Source organism: Ciconia boyciana, chromosome 10 (assembly GCF_034638445.1).
Source record: "Ciconia boyciana chromosome 10, ASM3463844v1, whole genome shotgun sequence".
NCBI classification, from domain to species: Eukaryota; Metazoa; Chordata; class Aves; order Ciconiiformes; family Ciconiidae; genus Ciconia; species Ciconia boyciana.
Window position 1 is genome coordinate 1,042,969 of NC_132943.1, and position 18,938 is coordinate 1,061,906.

The following is an 18,938-nucleotide window of genomic DNA, read 5'->3' on the forward strand; positions in this document are numbered from 1 at the left end:
TCGGGTTCCTACGAAAGATGTATTAATTGTTCTAGTTCTAGGAACAATGTAATAGAGACCAGGCAGATTTTCAGACAATTTGGTGAGAAACAAGCCCTGTTTACCAAGCTGCTCCGGGTTCCCGCACTCACATTCCTCCCAAGCAAATTACGGAACAAATTGGGGGGGGTGGGGAGGAGAGAAAAGCAGTAATTTATGAAAACATGGTACACCATAATTTTGCCATTTTTCTGCAATAAGGATGGCAAATGATTCATGGGGAAAAATGAAATATATTTCACTGTCAGTTCAATAGATCTAAGATTTACAGCTTCTTGACTTGGACAGGAAAAACTCAGCTTGCATAGAAATGAATTGCAAATCAGTTAATTGTAGATATGCAAAAATAAAAAATGAGTCTGCGCGCTTCAGTAAAATAAACTGAGCAACAATTTAGAAGAGAGAAAATTAAGGGCCGCGAGGTCCTGTGTTTGTTCTGGGGAGGCAGGCAGGCTGCCTTTGTCAGGGAGCTTCGAGTGGGGTTACGCCGACCCAGCTCCCTTCACTCTGTGTCAGTTTTACTGATCAGCCTAATTACGTTTACATCAGTTGGACAAACAGATTACGGTATCTTGGTCAGACAGAACCAAGTTTGCCTTATTTAGCTAAATAAAGCCTACGGAGGAGAACTGGCGACGCGCACCCAGCTGCAGCGCTGCCCTGTTCCAGGCGTTTGCAGGGGGAGGCATGGCCCGCCGCAGCGGGGCCGGCGAGGCGAAGCGCTGGCAGGCGAAGCGCGGAAGGCGCAGCTCCCACCGCGTAACCCAGCCTCACCTGCGGGAACATGGAAAGTTTGAAGGCAGCCCCAGCCCGTCGAGCCGCACTGAACAGTCTCGGGCCGCAGTGGCTCAGAGGAGGCAGACAAAGCACGGTGGCCGATGCTGACATTTGCTGAGGATCGAGGTCAGTTAAAACTTCCCAAAATCTTACAGAGACCAGTCCCCCCGCTCATACCCAAGCAGGTAGTCTAACACACACGACGGCCCTTGCAGAAGACTGCAGTGAAAAAACCCAGCAAGCTAAAGGCTTGCTCAGGGGAGCAAAATTTAATCTCTGCCTTTATTTGCAAAATAAGAAGAGGCGAGATTATCCCAGCGCATGCCTGCATCAGCGGCATCTTCCGAGTGAAGAACGTATCGATTCTGAAACGCAGCCTGCACTCTCCAGCCACGGCAGCCGTGCACATGCTTTGTGCAGCCAGCGCTCCTCTGTCAGGGCACAGGCATGCAAAAATCAGGGGGGCTGGTTCGACAGGGGAACGAGGAGGAAAACCTTGAGGCAGAACACACCTACAAATACAAAACCCCCTCTTTCAGCGAGGAGAAACGACACTTACTTAGCAGCAAAGAGCCATCCCCACTGAAGATGGTTTTCTCTCCTCAACAGATGCAATCAGTTCATATCTGACACGGGAAACACCCAGCTCAGGCATCAACGCTTAAATATTAATGTTGCTATGATATGCCGTATCATATTTCTAGAACAGGCTGCAGTGTGCAAGTGAACACAAGTCGCAATAAATCTGAATTTTTAAACATTCAGTGGAGAAATCGTGCAAAGCAAGGGAACCCAGCCCCAAAATACTGTTCCAGAAAAACTCCGATTCATTTCAGTTCTGCGTTGAGTAGCAAATTCAGGATCATGACCCAAGGCAATTTTAGTGCGGCAGAATATTTGGGATGAAGATGATTGTAGCAAACGTTTTCTGACATATTACTTACACACCACAGATTAGATAAAATTCACAGCCTTTGTAATTATACTCTGGAGGTATCAGTCCTGTGTATTTCGGGGGGGGACACGCGGAGGGGAGCTATTCTGCTACACGTACGCAACCCCTATATTCAGCACAGCTACATCACAATTGTGGAATATCCCCATTACAAGTGTAAATTAAAACCTATAAAATAATATGGAGATTATAAAAATTGCGTTAAAACTGATAACAGCTTTACTGATTTACTGACAATGAAAATATATAGCATTTTTTCTGTCAGAACATTTATCAACACTTGGCAACCCTGGACTAACTTGACATGTAAAATGATCAAAATGGATTATGAAATCTCTTCCATTCATTTCTATTGATTTTAGTTATGATAAAATTCATCAGTGTGCAAAGGAACACTTGCGACTGGCATTTCCCCCCCCCAAAATCCAGGCCAGTTGGCTGGCTGTAATTTTAGTATGAGATGGCAGTGCAGAATACCTTACCCTGCGTGTCATCGGCGAACGCACACAGCTCCTACGTCCCGAGAATGCTAAGCGCTGTATTAACTCCTAATTTTCACTTTTAAACTATGAAGCGCTAAATTCTGAGCTAAAATGGGAAAGCATGGACAAAATTATGTTATGTTTACTAAGAAGCATCTATCTGAACATTTTTCCTTTAAAAATAAACTTTTTCAAGGCTAATCAAAGTTATTTTTGTGACTGCCATAACAAACTGCCAGTGAAGGGACCATTTTTAATCAGTTTTATTGATTCATGCTTTCAGTTCCTACTCAGTTAAAAACAAGGCACATTAAATACATCCTCTTATTGCTCTATAAATGCATGCGGCTCATTCTGTATATCAAAAGTAATAAATAATGGCAGTAAAACACCAAGACAGTTATAAAAATGACAAGCCACCCTCACACACGGTATTTAACAGTTCAGTCTAGAACAGTAACCTAACAAAATATCTAAGTGCCACATGTAAAACATGCAGTGTGTATATACGTGTGCACATACATACACACCGATTTGTACACACACATATAAACACACTGCCTGTATACGCATGCCCTTCCCCCGAGGCGTGCAATTTATTTAAAACACAAAATAACCCCCCATCCAGAAATCGAACTCCCACCTCAAAGAAAAGAAAAAAATAAAGAAAAAAATCACATTACTGTTTTTCCACCTAGGATCAGAACAATGCAAGACAGTGACATTTTACAACTCTTTCTACAGTACATTCACATGAAAAAAAAAAACCAACCAAAAAAGCAGCCAACAAAGCCAACATTCCTGAAAACAAAGGTGAGGTGATAAATAAATACTTCTAGATTTTTTCCATGTATAGATTTAGCTGTGTGAAGTAACACATGCAATCTTCTCTTGTTACACAAGGCAGTCATACAAGATCTTGCTGTGCCATACAAAAGAGCAGAGAAGCATGACAGTAAAGTGCCTCAGATGCAAAGCAAATTCATATTGGAGGACACGTGTAGCCAAGAAAATCCCAAAGTCACATTCTGTATGCAATATTACTAAAACAAGAGAACAAAGAGTATACTTTGGGTACAAAGCAGAAAATCCTGGCTTTGCAGGTAAACTTGTATTATTAATTCTCAACAGTGCCATTTATAGAGGAGTGGAGGAGAATTTTTCCTTAAACCATACAAAAGATGTTAAATATTGTAAATATTTTTCTTCATGTGGCCTGGACAAGGTCTCATTACTTTTACTTTTTTTTTTTCCCCCCCTCAAATTGTTGTTAATAGTAGAATCCTAAACCCCTTCCCTTCTTACCTTGCTCACTGAACCAAAATAACCTGTGTATTGTACATTCACTTCCCTCCAGTTCCGCAGTATATGTAAAATCTGTTGTGGTGTTCGTATTTGAGAAGGGTTTTGGAAATACAAAGCTGTGTCAAACATGACATACTTTACCCGAATATACTGGAACATATTTCAAAAAGAAAAGTTTACAGGAGCCCAGAAACAAACCCCTTTGTTCATAAAGAAATTCTCACACTGTCAAATGTGCTAACTCCTCATTCACCCAGACTGCGCCTCGCTAGCACAGGACTCGAAGCAGAAAAGCCATAACCCCTGAACAGCATCTGCAGTTTGGCACAAGGCAGCATCAAAAAAAATTTAACATGCAAAAACCATCTGAAAGACGTTTTACCCAAGACTGCCTCCTTCCCTCCAGATTTTACCAATCGTTTGGACTGACAGAAATGTAACCATTTACTGAACTTGAAATGAGGCTTGCCCTTTTTTTTTTTTGTATCTACTATTTTTAAACACCTGCATTTTTAATTTTTTTTTAAAGGACTCTGCCTCCCCAGCCAAACACAACATCTGTACTTACTATGCTACATACTAACACTCCTCAGCATCTCCATTTTGTGCATGTAATCATTTTCCCTTTTAAAATATCAAAGTAATCTTTGCTGTTCATTCCTGTACTGTTATTTTCCACTAGTGAATGTGGTCACATCAGTTAAAATATATCAGATTTTACATAAGTAGAAACTCTGACACCTTGGAACTGCGGCTTGTTTTGAGTTGTAAATTGGTATTTATACTCAAAGAATATAACAGAATGACAAATTAATCAATAAACCATTCTTGTGTTTTTCCTTTCCTTGTTCTACATTAGGCAGAAGCCTTCCACCTGATCTTGAACCTAGTCAATCTAACAGAAAGGCAAATAGCCAGATACAACATTGTTGAAAACAGCTTAAGTGAGTGGTCCTAATTTTTTTTTTTTTTAATTAATCTGCTGAAAAATAGCCCTTTCACTTTTCTATAAAAGTTAGTGGAATGCAAAACAAATCTCATAGTTTCACTTGGTGTTTGAGCATTTTTAAATGAACAATTAAGACTTTACGCTATCAAAACCTGCCCTAGTCTACGTATCATCAGTGTTTGTCCAAAACTGGAAACAGTATGAAGCAGTTTACAGCATAAAACACCACCTGCTAGACAACGCTATTTATTAAAGGAAGCTTATTTTTATTAATATGAGAGAAAGGAAAACCGTTCCCTAGCTTTTAACTGAATTATTAGCTTGGGTGATTAATCAGGATGTCTTGTAGTTTTCCAGCTTCATACTGCTGATATTTTTGTCTGGCCAAGTATTGGTACCACTGGAATAAGAAAGCACTTGAAAGAGCAAAACCAGCCACCTACGGAAGGCTCACGACAGTTCTTCACTGTAATCACCACCTCAGGAAGGGTCACTTTCGTTCCGTTTGTGATACTCTCCCCAATCCAGAACACCAGCTTTCCCCCTCTTGCTCTTTGTTGAAGAGGACAGATCAGCAGCTTTTACGTACTAAACGCATATTTGCAAAACTCAATGCAATGCATTTAAAGGCAGGATTCACTTTCTGAGCATCGTTTCCTTTAAAAAGGTAAGGGTGATATAAAAGTTAATGAACAAGGCAGTAGGTGCACGTGTGCTTCTGTGTGCACCCAAATCTTTCTAGACTGTGTTCCTGAACTCTTGTTAATAAACTCCTATGTCTAAAGAACACCCAATCCAAAAGGCCACATACCGGAGTATTAAGAGCTGTACAGGAAACCATTAATAATGAAAACAAATGCACCAATGTATTTTTGTAAGAGCTACACCGAGAGACAGATCCCAGTCATCTTGAACAAGCAAGGACAATCAGAAGCACTGGAATGTTTTTCAGCAGCTGACGCGTCTCCGTCAGCTGTGGCTGCGAGCAGACGTTGTGTTTGAACTCACAGTCCACCACCGCTCCGGTCCACCGGAATCACCACCCTCTGACGCAGGTTCTCCTCGGCAGTCTTCATGAGCACAGCCAGCCGGCTTCCAGAGACGTGGCCCTTCTGAATAGCACTCATGAGCTTAAGACACAACAGGGAGAGCATCCTGTTAACCCATTTGCAAGACAAAGAACAGAGGTAGACGGTACGTCCCTCGTGGAAAGGCCTCGGTAAGCAGCCGGAGGGACAGCAGGGTGACCGCAACCAATACCAGTCCCTGAGCAGAGACCTCCCAAGCCCTCCACCGACACGGCTTACGGGACACGGGACAGCAGCAGAGTCACGCAGCTTGGTGCCATGAACTCCTCTGCACGAGAGGTGTATGGAGACGGCTGGCTGTCCTGCCCCTGGGCCGGCAACGGCCGACACCGACACAGTTCCAGGCTAAACAATGGCAGAGTTTGTCCAAGAGCCATTAGCAAGCGTTAATGAACATACAGAACTGATTTTTCCATATATAAAGCAAAACTGCTGTATGGTTTCAAAGACTCACCTCAAAGCTCATCTACATTTGCCAGAAATATCGATGAAAGTTTTGGCCAGGCATGGGTGGCAGGAAGAGTAGAAGTACCAAATACGATCCACTTGGAAGTAACAGTGCAGGCAACCATCAACACCAGGGTTTTTCTTTTTTTTTTTTTATCTCTGAAAGATGTAACTAATAGAACACCACCATTCCTGATCTACCACTGACCCTGGACCATACCCGTTTTCATTCATATGCCCTTCTTTGTAGAAATAGTGTACTTGACTTCCACAAGTCTTTCAAATCCAAATTCCTTTACAGACTTTTAAAACTAATTTGCCTTTAAGTCCTTCAAACTGGACTCAGCTCTATCTTAACGAACACACACTACTGCTAAGATTTTAGTTAATTTTTCTTTATCCCATGGATAAAGTGAGCATTAGACCTGAAATTACATGCAGTCAGCTTGTCAAAGACTACTATGAAAAGCAATTGGCACTTACAAAATGCAATTTCTTACTCCCATTGAGTGCTAAGAATCCTTTGGATTTCTTCCCCTCTATAGGAAAATCTATTAATTATATCTGCAGCTGGACCTATGCAAATGTGGTACTCAGGAACGAGTACCTGGGAGGGGAAAGGGACAGAGGGGAACCCCGTGCTTTACAGACCCAGCTGAGGGTGGCAAAACCTCCCTGCATTTTGAAGGCATTTTGATTACCCTGTGCAGCCCGGAGGCAAGGCAGATGGCAGAGTTGGGAAGGAGAGGACCAGCAGCAGTAAGAGCAGTAGCTACAGCCAGCAAGGGAAGTCCTCCATCGCTCGGGCTTGGTGTTCTCCCTCGCCCCCATCCCCACTTCCGCTACTGATGCGTAGCGATCCCTACAATGCAGACAGGGAGGCCCTAAGAGGAGAGGCATTGCCCTCACACCCATCCACCCTGCTTGACGATACACTTGGTTACCAGCCTTGTGTCTGTCTGGTCTGACTATACTGCACGCTCTTTGGGGAAGTGACCACAAAAAAGATGGCTGATCCTCCTGGTTTAACACGGGGGTTTTTTTGCCTTTACGTACCAAACTAGTTCCCAAGGTCCCCCTCCTTTCTTGAGCATAAGTGGCAGCAGCACTAGGCTTCTGCATGCAAGTCTTCAGAAAAACAGTCACTGCCGTAAGACAGCTCCGCGCGCACCTAAACGCTGTCAGAGCTCTGCCTCCCTGCCACGGTAACGACCTGTTTGTACTGAACGCTGATCAATGCAGTCCGCTTTCTCTTTGTGACACACCTGTAAGCATCGGTGTCTGCCAGGACCAGTTCTCACGAGACCATTATTTGAGCTACATTGGCAATCTGCAGTTGGCCAAATGAAAGCACTTGGCATTGCTCTGCTCCCCACCTGGAGAGCTACGCAGCCACCCTGGTACAACGTGTTCCTGTATTCTAATATAAACGTCCACAAATATTTGCACATGGCTTTCCACAAGCATTCTGCGGTAAAATGCAATTACTTGAAAGTTTTCAGAAAGCAAACACAAAAGTATTGGGAACTGACTTAACAGATCCATTAAAAAAATTAAACAAACATTTAATGTATTTTGTTCCTTCCATGGCAACCTCCTGTTAATTTTATTACCACACTTCCTACCTAGCACTTGGCTCCGCAGCAGCTCCCCGCGTGCTGCTCTCCGCCTCGACAGGAAGGAGGTGTGTAGGCACACGTGATCCTTACTGCAGTGCCCGTCGCTCGTGTTAAATATTTAGATTGCGTTGTGAAACGTATAGGAGAAGCCAGTAGCCACACAGTTACACAGTTTTACGAAAGTAACTGTGAAACTAGACCAAAACAGTGACTTGCCGTCTATATTTTACAGATATTATGACATAGGGCAGGCAACCCCAATAAGACCGTTCAGCACAGCAAAGCAAAAAACCCAGAAAGCCACCAAAAAAATCCACAGAAGATACAATTACTAGTTGTTTCAACTCCTTAACCACAATGTATCCAAACTAACCAAATTATAGTTTAAACACAGCCCTTACAGTAAATGGTGGGTTCCCCCCACCAATTAAGTTTTCATGTGCAAAGGGATGTAAGGAGGAGACCCTTTTCAACAGCCAGAAAAACAGCAGTGATTTTCTCTTATATTCGAATACATAAGTATAAACTCCCAAAGCCATTGTTTCTCCTTTCCCCCCAGGGTTTGTTTGGGTTTTTTTTTCCCCTTCCCCCAAGTGCATTTCAGTTACCCAGCTAAATTGCTGCATTTTAGGCAAATAAATAGTCCTTTTTTCTAATGCTGGACACAACCTGTGAAAATTTTCTGCATTTAGATTCAACAATGCTGCTCTTATCTGCAGCTCATCTCGAGAGAGACAATTACCATTTCCTTTGCCTTGATCTTGTTTGTTTAACTTGACACAGTGAAGAAAGGGCTGACATTGACCAAAATCCCCAGCATTAATTTATCTCATGTTCGGCATTCATCATTGCCACCATGCAGGAAAGACATGGCAGTCGCTTGAAATACCACACCAAGAACAACTCTACAAAAACAAAGCTGGCTGGCAAACTGCATATGCAAGAGGAGCTGGGCAAACAAACGTTTCAGTAGCACCCTGAATTTTATTTCAAAGCCCTGCAAAAAGCAGATATATGGGTTGTCAGTGTAATGCCTTTCACACAAACTGAGACAATGTTAGCCAATCCAGGAGTTTAAGTGGGATTATATGGACCGGATGTGCTTTAACCACAAGCTCATTCTTTAAAATATTCAAAACAGTTTAGAAATGACTAATGACTTAACAGACCCAGAAAAATGTCAGCGTGCATAACCGTGCCATATACCTTCCAATGGACAATTGTATCATTTTGAATATACTTAAACAGCATTTCTGTATGAAAAAAGCCAAATTCAGGTCTGTACTGTGGTATACTTTGTCAATGGGACCCGTTCTTTGGGTCTCGTTGTTTCCGCACATGAAAAAAAAATCCTCGCATTTCAAAGTTGCTTGAGGATGGCTCTGAGTGTCACTTCTCTTGTGATCTGGCAAATAGCATCAACACTACAGCATTTACGCAAGTAACACACTCGCCTAGTCTCCAACCCAGCCCTTCAGCAACGGGGGCAAAAATGAAATACCCATGCCTTTGTTCATTAAGGTTACAGCTTCTCTTGTAACAGAGAAACACCTACCTGCAAAAACTCATTGAGCTCAACCTGTCCATTTTTGTTCAGATCCACTTCATTTAGAATCTCATGAAGTGTATTTTCAGCAATTTGCACACTGATGCTCTAGACAAAAAAAGCACAGAAGGATGTCAACTGGGTTGTTCAGCACTATTTATGCCACTCTGAAATTTAGATAAGAGGCTTAAAAAGGAAACTAGAAGAACACAAGGAAACATTACCTCCAAGACACGCTGCACATCCAGTATAGTAATAAACCCTTTCTTGTCCTTGTCAAACATGTGGAATCGCTTCTTGTACCTGCAAGATAAGGATTATCAGTGGGAAAAACTGCACTCAGAAGAATGATAGGTATTAATGCCTAGCAGCATAGGGAACTCTTATTTTACTTACCTTTCAATATCTGAAGGCACTAGACTGATTTCAGAGCTGTCTGTTAATTGATCTGATTTTACTTTGTAGCCCATTTCATAATAGAGAAATTTTTTAGCAGCTTCAAGTTCTTCCTACAACAAAAAAAGAAAAACTGTATACCTGAGGAATAGCAAGCTCTTGCACAATTTTTTAATGTAGTATTTATTAGCTTCTTCCACTTAACTAGAACTTAGCCAAGGTCCAAAAATTAAGCAGATGGTAGCTGAAAAGTATTTAAAAAATAAGTTAAGCTTAGCCACTTTGTACTCTTGAAAAGAGATATCAAGTCTGGTAAAGACTTCTAATTACTGTGTAAGGGCTTTTAAGACCATACCACGCCTTCAGTCACACATGGTATATCTACCCATTTCAAGAAGAACGGCACTGGCAGGTCAGGCCTACAAAATGCCATTTAACTCACAGCTGGTATCTTAGTGCAACGTTTCACCTAACTTGTCCAAAATCAGCAAAAAAATCAGGAGGCTCAACGCCAGGCAGGTTCTTTATGTTTTAAACTAGTTTTCTTGGTGGCAGTAACATTAATTTATTACCTGAAAGTGCAGTGCAAGGTCTTCCATAGCCAGTTTTTTAATAAGTGATAAACACCTGACATACCTAAAGTACTGTAGAACAGAGTTCTACAGTGATGGGTACACCAGACACGGTTCTAAGAGTGATACAAGCATCTGCCACATGGGCACCAGTATTAAATAGTCCGCACTGCAGTTAACAAACAAGAGTAAGCGTGCTAAGTAACGGCAGCAGTAGCAGTAAAAGATTCCTAGGCACGTACTTACAAGCCACTTCATCTAGCAAAGACTTGTTCATGAAGGCGTATTAGGAGACCAACCAAACTATACCAGACTACTCTTACATACTTCAATATAAGCACACAAATTAGCCTTAAATTCCCAAACCAACAAAGACTTACTTAATGGTCTTACCATAAGATCTAAATTAAAGAGTGCTCTTCTGGATAGGCATTGAATTGCCTCGTCCGTCAAGTTGAAATGTAGCACGTGCAGGATTGCTGTAAAAATGCAGCACTTCAAAATGGCCCAAGACTGGTTACAGAAGAGATGCTCAATAACTCGGGGGGGTTTAGCCTCATTTGAAAGAAAAGGAGACTTTTCCAAAAGAAACCCCAGTGGGCATTCAGGGAATGCAGAGACTGCCCTGCTGGCATTAGCGAGCTCACACAAGCCACAGATGGCTTTGTAAGTCTTACGGGTGCATGTAGTACTCGTTAATGTTCCTTCCTGCAGCTTATGGTGAGAATGGGTGCCTAACTCCCCAACTACAGGCTGCTGGAGTTACAGCTGTCCATGCAACCCTAACGTCATGCTGGTTTCAAATTCTTTGCTTTGCAAGCTTCCCATTTTCCAATCTATTGTTATGGAAGAATTTAAGCTTTGTTTAACGTGGCAAATGATTATATGAGCAAATCTCACTGGGTAAGGGCGAGACACCTCTAACTTCAGTCAAACACCTCTGACTATGGGGTTGCTCAACACAAAGGCACACAAGCAACGCAGCTCACAACTGTGACATGATGGTATCCCTTTCTTTATGCATTCCTGTGGGGAGGCTTCAGGATCACAGCAGGTCCTCTGGCTAGCAGGATTCAGATGAGCTCCTTCCAGAATGTTAATCAAACTTCTAACTGGCTAAAAGGTTTCATGAACAGTGCAAGGGAAACTTCCCATCCCCTTTGGAGTGGAAGAGCTAGGTGAGCATTCACAGGTTCTGTCTGCTTCACAGTGAAAGAAGTCCCAAATCGCGTGTCCCATTTGGGCTCGGCACTCCTTGCGCTGCCTTTCCTCCACCATACCCTGGACAGCATTACAAGCACAGCCTCCAGTATTCGGGGCATTTGTCTTTTTATGACAACAGAAAGAAGCGATAATCGGTAACTTACATGATGTGATAGTTCAGAAGGGGCAGGATTCACGTCAGTAAGTGGGATGTCTACATCTAAGCTAGTTATCCAAGGTACTCCTGACCGTTTGTGGAGATCTACACAGGGCTGTAGGGTGCAATTCAATGCATGCACAGCAGATGCCTTCATTAGGGTAAGTCATTTGACCAAAGTTGTTTACTACAGAGACTGGCTTAGATAGAGACAGCCTGTTATCAACACCGCAAGTAAAGCGGGAGGAGTCCCACGCTGTATGTCTGAGCACAGACCCACTGGGGACAAAGGAAGCTAACAGTGACCTTAAACACTAATTTAGGCCAGAGAATGGTGCAAACTCAGTATCATCACTTTTCAAAAGACGCAGCAGACAAAAAGGAGTGACGCAGATTACAAGATCCTCCTTTTCTGAGGCAGATTTGTTGGAAAGTGTCAGTAAACAAAATATTTGAACAGGAATGGGATAGTAATGCCAAGTCTGCTTTCATTTTTAAAGTTGGGGAACAAAAGAATACAGACCTTCCACTTTCCCCTCCACCCCCTGGCCAATACCAACTCATTTCACAGCTATTTTGATAAAGTCTTTATAATGAAATACGCCAAGCGAATCATTCTCTCAGGAAGAAAGCATCACTTGAAGTTTTCTATTCAACTAATTTAGATCGTTAACATGGAAACTACTTAAGAAAAACAAAACAGTTTCAGATGAAAAAAGCCCTTTGTACCTTTTTTTTCTGCTCACTCCAGTTAAGTTCTTTGCCCATTATATCTACGATTCTTGGCAGGGCTTCCTCCGCAGCCTGCACATTCAGAAAGGCCAAGCGAGTACGTCGGGAAATCATATCCACTGCCGTGCGGGCGTACTCTTTAACACCATAGACAACCTGGAACAATAAGAAAAGGGGAAAAAATGCAGATGAGAAAGTAGACAGGCATTGTTGGAAATTATGTTTAGCATCACAAACCGCACTGCTGGGCTGGCTGTACAAAATGAACTTTCTGTAACTAGTTCCCACCCAGACAAGAGAAGGGTTTGAAAAGCTCCTTTTTACTTGGAACATTTTCTAAAATGCATCCGGGATCAAACATGTATATATGAAATAAAAAATAGACATTATATAATTCTAAATATTTAACTATATAAAAATATATTTATATGTGTATACATAAACATAAAAATAAAGCATGCTCTGGGTAAGGGGAAAAACAAGAACAGGAAAAAAATCTGGACCTCACCAAAGGAAAGGGCTTACGGAGATGTTTCAGAGAGCGAGACAGACCTGCTCCAGAAACTGCTTATCCCGAGAAAAGAACTGAAGAACATTATGGAGTTTTTCCACATACCTCAGCTTCAATATAAGGAAATTCTGATACAAGACGTTTTCCAACGATCGGCCATCTCTTTCCTGTAACTTGGGCTATTTTGGCCACCTCAAAAGCCTTGTCGCCGTATGTTGAAGCTAGATGCTGAGCCACCTACGGAGTTGAAAACAAATTCAATATGCTTTCGAAAGCACATCAAATATACACGTTTTTCTTGTCAATTCTCTATCAGCAATAACAAACAGGCTGAAGAGAGTATTAGATTTTGATTGTGTGGGAGGAAACTACTTGCTTTGTGAAAGGGTTAGACCAGCACTGAAACCACCATGTCTGTATCAATACAGCTGTGACTAGTGATGCTCCAACTCTTCTGCTACACCGTATCACATCTGAAGTACAGCTTTTGTCGGGCTCAAAGGAAGACAGACCCTAGCATGTCATAACATTTTGAAGCAGGAAACAGTCAAGATTAGAAGGAAGGGAGAAGGGAAGAAAAGAAGAACAATTACTAGAATTTATTTTTGTTTATTTTTGTTAAAACTATCTTTGCCCCAGACAGATAATAAGCTCTTATCAGGCTCAACAGGCCTTTGTACAAGTTATGCTGGCATTAGATTTAGTGGGAAAACAAAACCCTCCAACACAGAAACATCAGAGTATCAAGAGAAACCATGACTCACCTCACTTTCAAGTCCATAGTCTTGGACCAGCCTAATGTAGAGAGTGGGACTCCAGTCCTCAGCCCCTTGTAGCTGCAGCCCAATGGTCTTACTGGAACCTGCCCTCAGATCATGCGCCTGAACAGCTGCATCAATGGTGTCCTGCGCCATGGCACGGTAGGTTGTCCACTTCCCACCTGTAACCACACATCTACTTCTTTATTTGGGGAAAGCAAGCGGAATACCAAGTTAGTATGTACTATATATATTTTATATATCACGTTATTCTTACTAGACTTGCTCCAACAAGCCAGTCGTGCTACCGCTGACAGATCATTATCTAGTTATAGGAACATGAAGGATTATCCTGTAACAAGAAAAGTTTTGAATAAAATACGCTGGGGAAGCCCAAAGCTATACTTTAAGAGAACTTCTAGTACCTGCTATCGTGACAAGGCCACTATCGCTAATGGTAACGACGTGATTCCGGGATATCGACTGTGTGTCTTTGGAGTTGGGGTCTGTGACCAGAGGACGAATGCCACTCCACGCTGCCAACACGTCTCCTCTTCTCACTGTCCGGAACCAAAGATCAGCCAAAGTCAGCCAGGAACTGATGGGTATTTATCTCACATCCCTCCCATGGTCTTTGTGGCATTGCCTCTGAGTAGATACTCGCTGTGAAACAAGGACTGCACCACACCACGCTTGTTAGTTGAGCAGCTCAAAAAAGCTGAAGAAGATTCTCCAAAGTAATGGAATAAGCTGGGCTGCAGAACTAAAGACAGCACTGCCCTGATCGGTATCAATAATATTCTCTAGCGCAAAACAAAGTCAGATGGAGAGGTCTGTTTTTCACACTGGTTAAAAATCCAACAGAATAGAGATATCCTGGGAACTGATTAACCAAGAGTGGTTCAACTGTCAAAGTCATCGATCAGGTCAAAAAAATCCCAAACCCAAAAAACAAACCCTACCAAAACCAAAACATCCCCCCCCAGCACCAAGTCTTCTCCTTGTTTGCTTGTGCTGACAGGACAGTCTTTACATTACATTTTAGAAACCAAAATAAAGTTTGTTCCACATGACCATGAGGTTTGCTTTTAGGACTTCAAAGCTTTTTCTCTAGCTTGTAGGTTATTTTTCCAAGTTTTCCTCTTGACAAGTGATCTTTATCCACAGCCTTTATCAAAAGTGCAGTTACACATATGCACAAGGAGAAAATTTATTGGCAAGGTTGTGGTCGGCTGTAGCACATCCCCAAAGCTTGTATCCCACGCCAGCATTTGTTACTGCACAGCAACCCAAAAGGGCCCAACTGACCTGCCAAAAACCACCCAACAGAAGAGTCTACATCTCTTACACTACCACGTCTTCCAGCCCTGCCTTCTCTTCCTCCTCCTTATCACTGCTTCAGAAACGTTGTCCCACTCCACAAGAAGCCTGACTAAATGGTCCTTTACTTTCTTCTTCCCCCCCATGCTACTCCTCTGCTTCCTGCCGAGTTCCAAGCACATCCCTAAAGTCAACCCTGACTTCTCAGTAAACTTGGAGGAAGAAAACCTGAAGGCATCAAGTAGTCACAAAAGCCCTTAACAGTTGTAGGAAAATACCCCAGCCTCCAAAAGTCACTTTTTTTTCATATATAAAACATGGGACTGAGAGAGAATTTAATGAAATTAGTTTTGCTGCTTATTAAATTTGCAATAGAAAAACTGACCGATTTGCTTTATGCTGAAGTCTTTGGAACATTTTTTTTATACAACTTTCAAATAAGTGATAATTGAAAATCAGTAACGGGGTGTAAAAATATCCCCAAAGAACACAAAATAGATTTCAGAAATCAATGTTGCTCTGCCAGCATGTTTAACCTGCCAAAATGAAGTGTTAATCACAGAAATAAGATACCATATTACATTTATAAACTAATGAAACTAGAAAAAGCAGCATGCGTGACACTATAATTAAACAGTTGGAACACATCCAAGCCTGTGTAAGTTGATAACCCTGGCACTGTCTCTGGCAGCAAAAAGGCAGGTCTGCAGTGAGTTGATATGGCCAGCACAGTTGTTAATTCAGTAACAAGCAATCTATAAACACTGCTAATTGCATATGTGAAAAACAGCATGCACCTAGGTAGGTTTCATTCAAAAGAATTAAACACTTCATAATGTACTTCTGTAAAATACCTTGCAAAATCTCTGTCTTATTCACAGTCTTAACTCTACCAGCTACCTGTCCGGCCTACCACACTTATTTATATCAACTTCTGCTCAAGAAACTTAAAGCTACATTTCCTGAAGACTTTTTCTGAACTTTATACAATACAGAGCCATCAATTATCCACTTCAGGAAACAAGTAATCTAGCGTTTCCAACCTCCGGACAGCAAGTTTTCCCAAACCTAGAGATGATGCAATGTTCCTGACAGAGTGCTTTTCAGATTTATTTTAATGTTGCTACTACAACAGAAATACAGAAGTACAAATGCTTTCAAAGAATAATTTAAAAAAACCTCACTATGGAGGAAAGAAGCCCCTCTCCTTTAAACCAGCACTGAGTCAAAGCAGGTCAGCATCTTACAACAAACGTGTTCTCGGCTCAGCTACTGAAGAGAACAACTGTCACCGAGTAATTTTTATAAATTCCCTCTTTGTCCATTATACTTTCCTCTCCCACTGAAGACTGACACTATTAGATATTTACCATATCAAGAAAAGCAAATTCTAAGAATAAAGCGCCTAGAAAAATGGAAATAAAAACAAAGACAGGGCAAAAGTGAGAACAACTCTTCCTTCAAGAAAAGCAGGTGAATTATTTGATGTACTTGCGTTGATGTACGACCAAACTGTCCCAGTTCTGCAAAACCTTGCCTCTGCCACCCAAAGAGACCACAACGACTTGGCTGCGGAGCTGGACAGTTAGTGCCAGTTAGATGAAAGGTATGTGAAGTCTGAACATGCAGATATCAACAGATTTTCATCTACATAGTCCAAGTAGCCCAAGTATATCTGTAAAACCACCATTTTTTAAGCTGATACGTAGATCAAAGATGACACTTATGTCCCACTAGTTTTAGAAACACCCAGATGCACAAGAACCATAGTTATCAGTCACCGAAAAACTTTAGACAGACAGCATTTACTCAAACTGAAATGCCACAGGCTCATCAGTACCTTCCCAGGGAAAAAGAGAGCTGACAAAGGTTTACCTTCAACATCAACACTAAGGTAGTTGCGCACTTCATTCAAAATGAAGTTTATATCTTCTTCTGTTGGTATCGGATGGGAAGTAACGTCAGTCGGGCTGTCTGTGGTCCCTGCAATAGTCATCTTCTCCCATGGCAGGAAGAAAATCACTCTACCATCACTGGTGGCTGGGTCAAGCAGACCCATATTATCAGGGCTGAAATAAAGAAGGGACATGGTTCAAAACAGGTCAGGCGTTCCCAAGGATTCTGTTCTTGCCCACCTTGTACCCCAGATAAAGTATGAGAACATTACCTTTGTTCTTAGGTCAAATGGTTTAAAAATAAATAAACAAAATAAAAATATCAGAGATTTCACATGTGGCCGTGACCTGACTTTAAAAGGTAGTCCCAGAAGTTTTGAGAAATAAGGCCCTTGAATGTGATGCTCAGATATTACTAGAATTTGATTTCTTAAACAAGGTAGCAGACCACAACCTTAAATCAAGCAATCAGGCCTTTGGCATCTCACATCTCCATTCACTCTTGAAAACCTTGCTCATTGGAATTCCAAACACAAACATTTGGAAATTTTAAAACAGCAATTACTTGAAACTCATTATGGAATGAACAACTGCTTTTAATAAAAAAATGGACAATAGTTTATATTATGCCACAAAGGAAAGGGAAGGCTGAAACAGAATGCACATTAAAATGGAAGCAATAAGAACAGAACCCTAGTTCTGTTTTGAGGTGCCTAACAAGAAAAATTTAAGATGAAACATTATTAACCCAAGTTATCAATTATCTGCTCCCTAAACAGAGGGCAAAAGTCAAGACATACAAAATCCCAACGGCTTCTACAACCTGCACCAGCAATAGAGGTGGGGCGGGGGAGTATGGGCGAGGGTTAGTAACAGAAGGGAAAAGTAGAGAAAACAAGAGAAGAGCAACACTGAAATCATACGCGTCACGAGTACACTTAAACGGAAAGCTTCCAGTGACACTGCAGCCCGAGTTTGCTGACCACCCGCCACTTGAACGGAACCAACGCCCACAGACTCCCACAGGATTCGGACTGAGAAACACATTCCGAATGCTCCCAGCTCTCACTACAGCATTCCTGAACGGGGAACCGTGTTGTAAGAAAAAAAAAAACGGCAAAAGATATTACCTCCATAATGACTAACAGACACTAACTGGATGCTAGGATTCCGAGATTTTTTATTTATTTATGCCAGTCCTACAAACAGGATGGTTCAGTAAAATGAAGAAAAACAGTAGTTCTTCATACAGGAAATTTTAACTTATGTATAAATGTTTCCTGGTATAATGTAAAAAAAAAAATAAACCCACATGTACAAACCCAGTTATCCTTCTCACTTATTAAATAGCTCTGTTTATATTTCAGAAACAAAAGGCATCTATAAACACTTCAAAGTAAACAGCTTTTATATAGGAACACATTTAAGCTGCCCCCTTTTTTCACTTGTTTTTCTTTAAAGGAAAGATGGAGACTTTCACTGCAGGCACTGGAAGTCCTTGTAAAAACATCTGCCCTCAGTTTAGCAGTCTTCAGGTTTTGCACCTATTCCTGATAATGGAAAGAGGATATAGGAAGTATGTGGAAGGAGGACAGGACGTATATATTTAGGTGGTAATAAGGACCATCAGAGGGGAATAATTCAATGGACTCAAATAACTACTAACACAATAAGCTGAAGGTAGGCAAAGACCTGCTTGGATATGAATTACCTATTTAAGAGAGCCGCAAGCTGAATCACTGAATATTTCATTTTTAGGAAGTCTAAACTGATTACTGAAGGTAAGTTTTCAATATCTGGAAAGGCTAGAAGAGAAGCTGAAAATTTCATATATAGCATGTATATTAGAACATTTTTTAGATGATATTTATAGACAGCTTAAGCATACAGTTGGAGAAGTACAATTTAATAGGGGAAGTCAACACAGATTTGTGAAAGGTAAATCACGTCAGACAAAGATTACTTTTTAAAATGAAAAAGCTATTGATTTAGAGACAGAGGAAACTAGAGATTTAATATACAGTATCAGAATATTCAGAAAACTTTAGACATTTTCTCAAAAGTATGAATTTTTTTAACGTGATTTTGTAAAAACTGTTACAAATAACAAAGAGAAACAAGTAAAGACTTGTTCACCAAGTCTTGTACAAAGTTTCGCCACAACACCTATCAACTGAAGTGTTTTCA

At 41.4% G+C, this 18,938-nt stretch overlaps 1 protein-coding gene across 1 annotated transcript in view; it reads right to left on the bottom strand.

Moving 5' to 3' along the window:
• Nucleotides 1-3,488: 3,488 nt before the first annotated feature.
• Nucleotides 3,489-18,938, bottom strand: part of GPD2 (glycerol-3-phosphate dehydrogenase 2) — a 62,615-nt gene continuing 47,165 nt past the window's right edge. The window contains exons 9-17 of the mRNA XM_072874512.1: nt 16,732-16,925; nt 13,962-14,096; nt 13,543-13,718; nt 12,884-13,015; nt 12,265-12,423; nt 9,604-9,716; nt 9,432-9,510; nt 9,217-9,315; nt 3,489-5,637 (exon numbers count right to left, since the gene is read on the bottom strand). Coding sequence (XP_072730613.1) covers nt 5,512-5,637; nt 9,217-9,315; nt 9,432-9,510; nt 9,604-9,716; nt 12,265-12,423; nt 12,884-13,015; nt 13,543-13,718; nt 13,962-14,096; nt 16,732-16,925 — 1,213 coding nt within the window. The 3' untranslated portion in view covers nt 3,489-5,511. The remainder of the gene's footprint in view (nt 5,638-9,216; nt 9,316-9,431; nt 9,511-9,603; nt 9,717-12,264; nt 12,424-12,883; nt 13,016-13,542; nt 13,719-13,961; nt 14,097-16,731; nt 16,926-18,938) is intronic.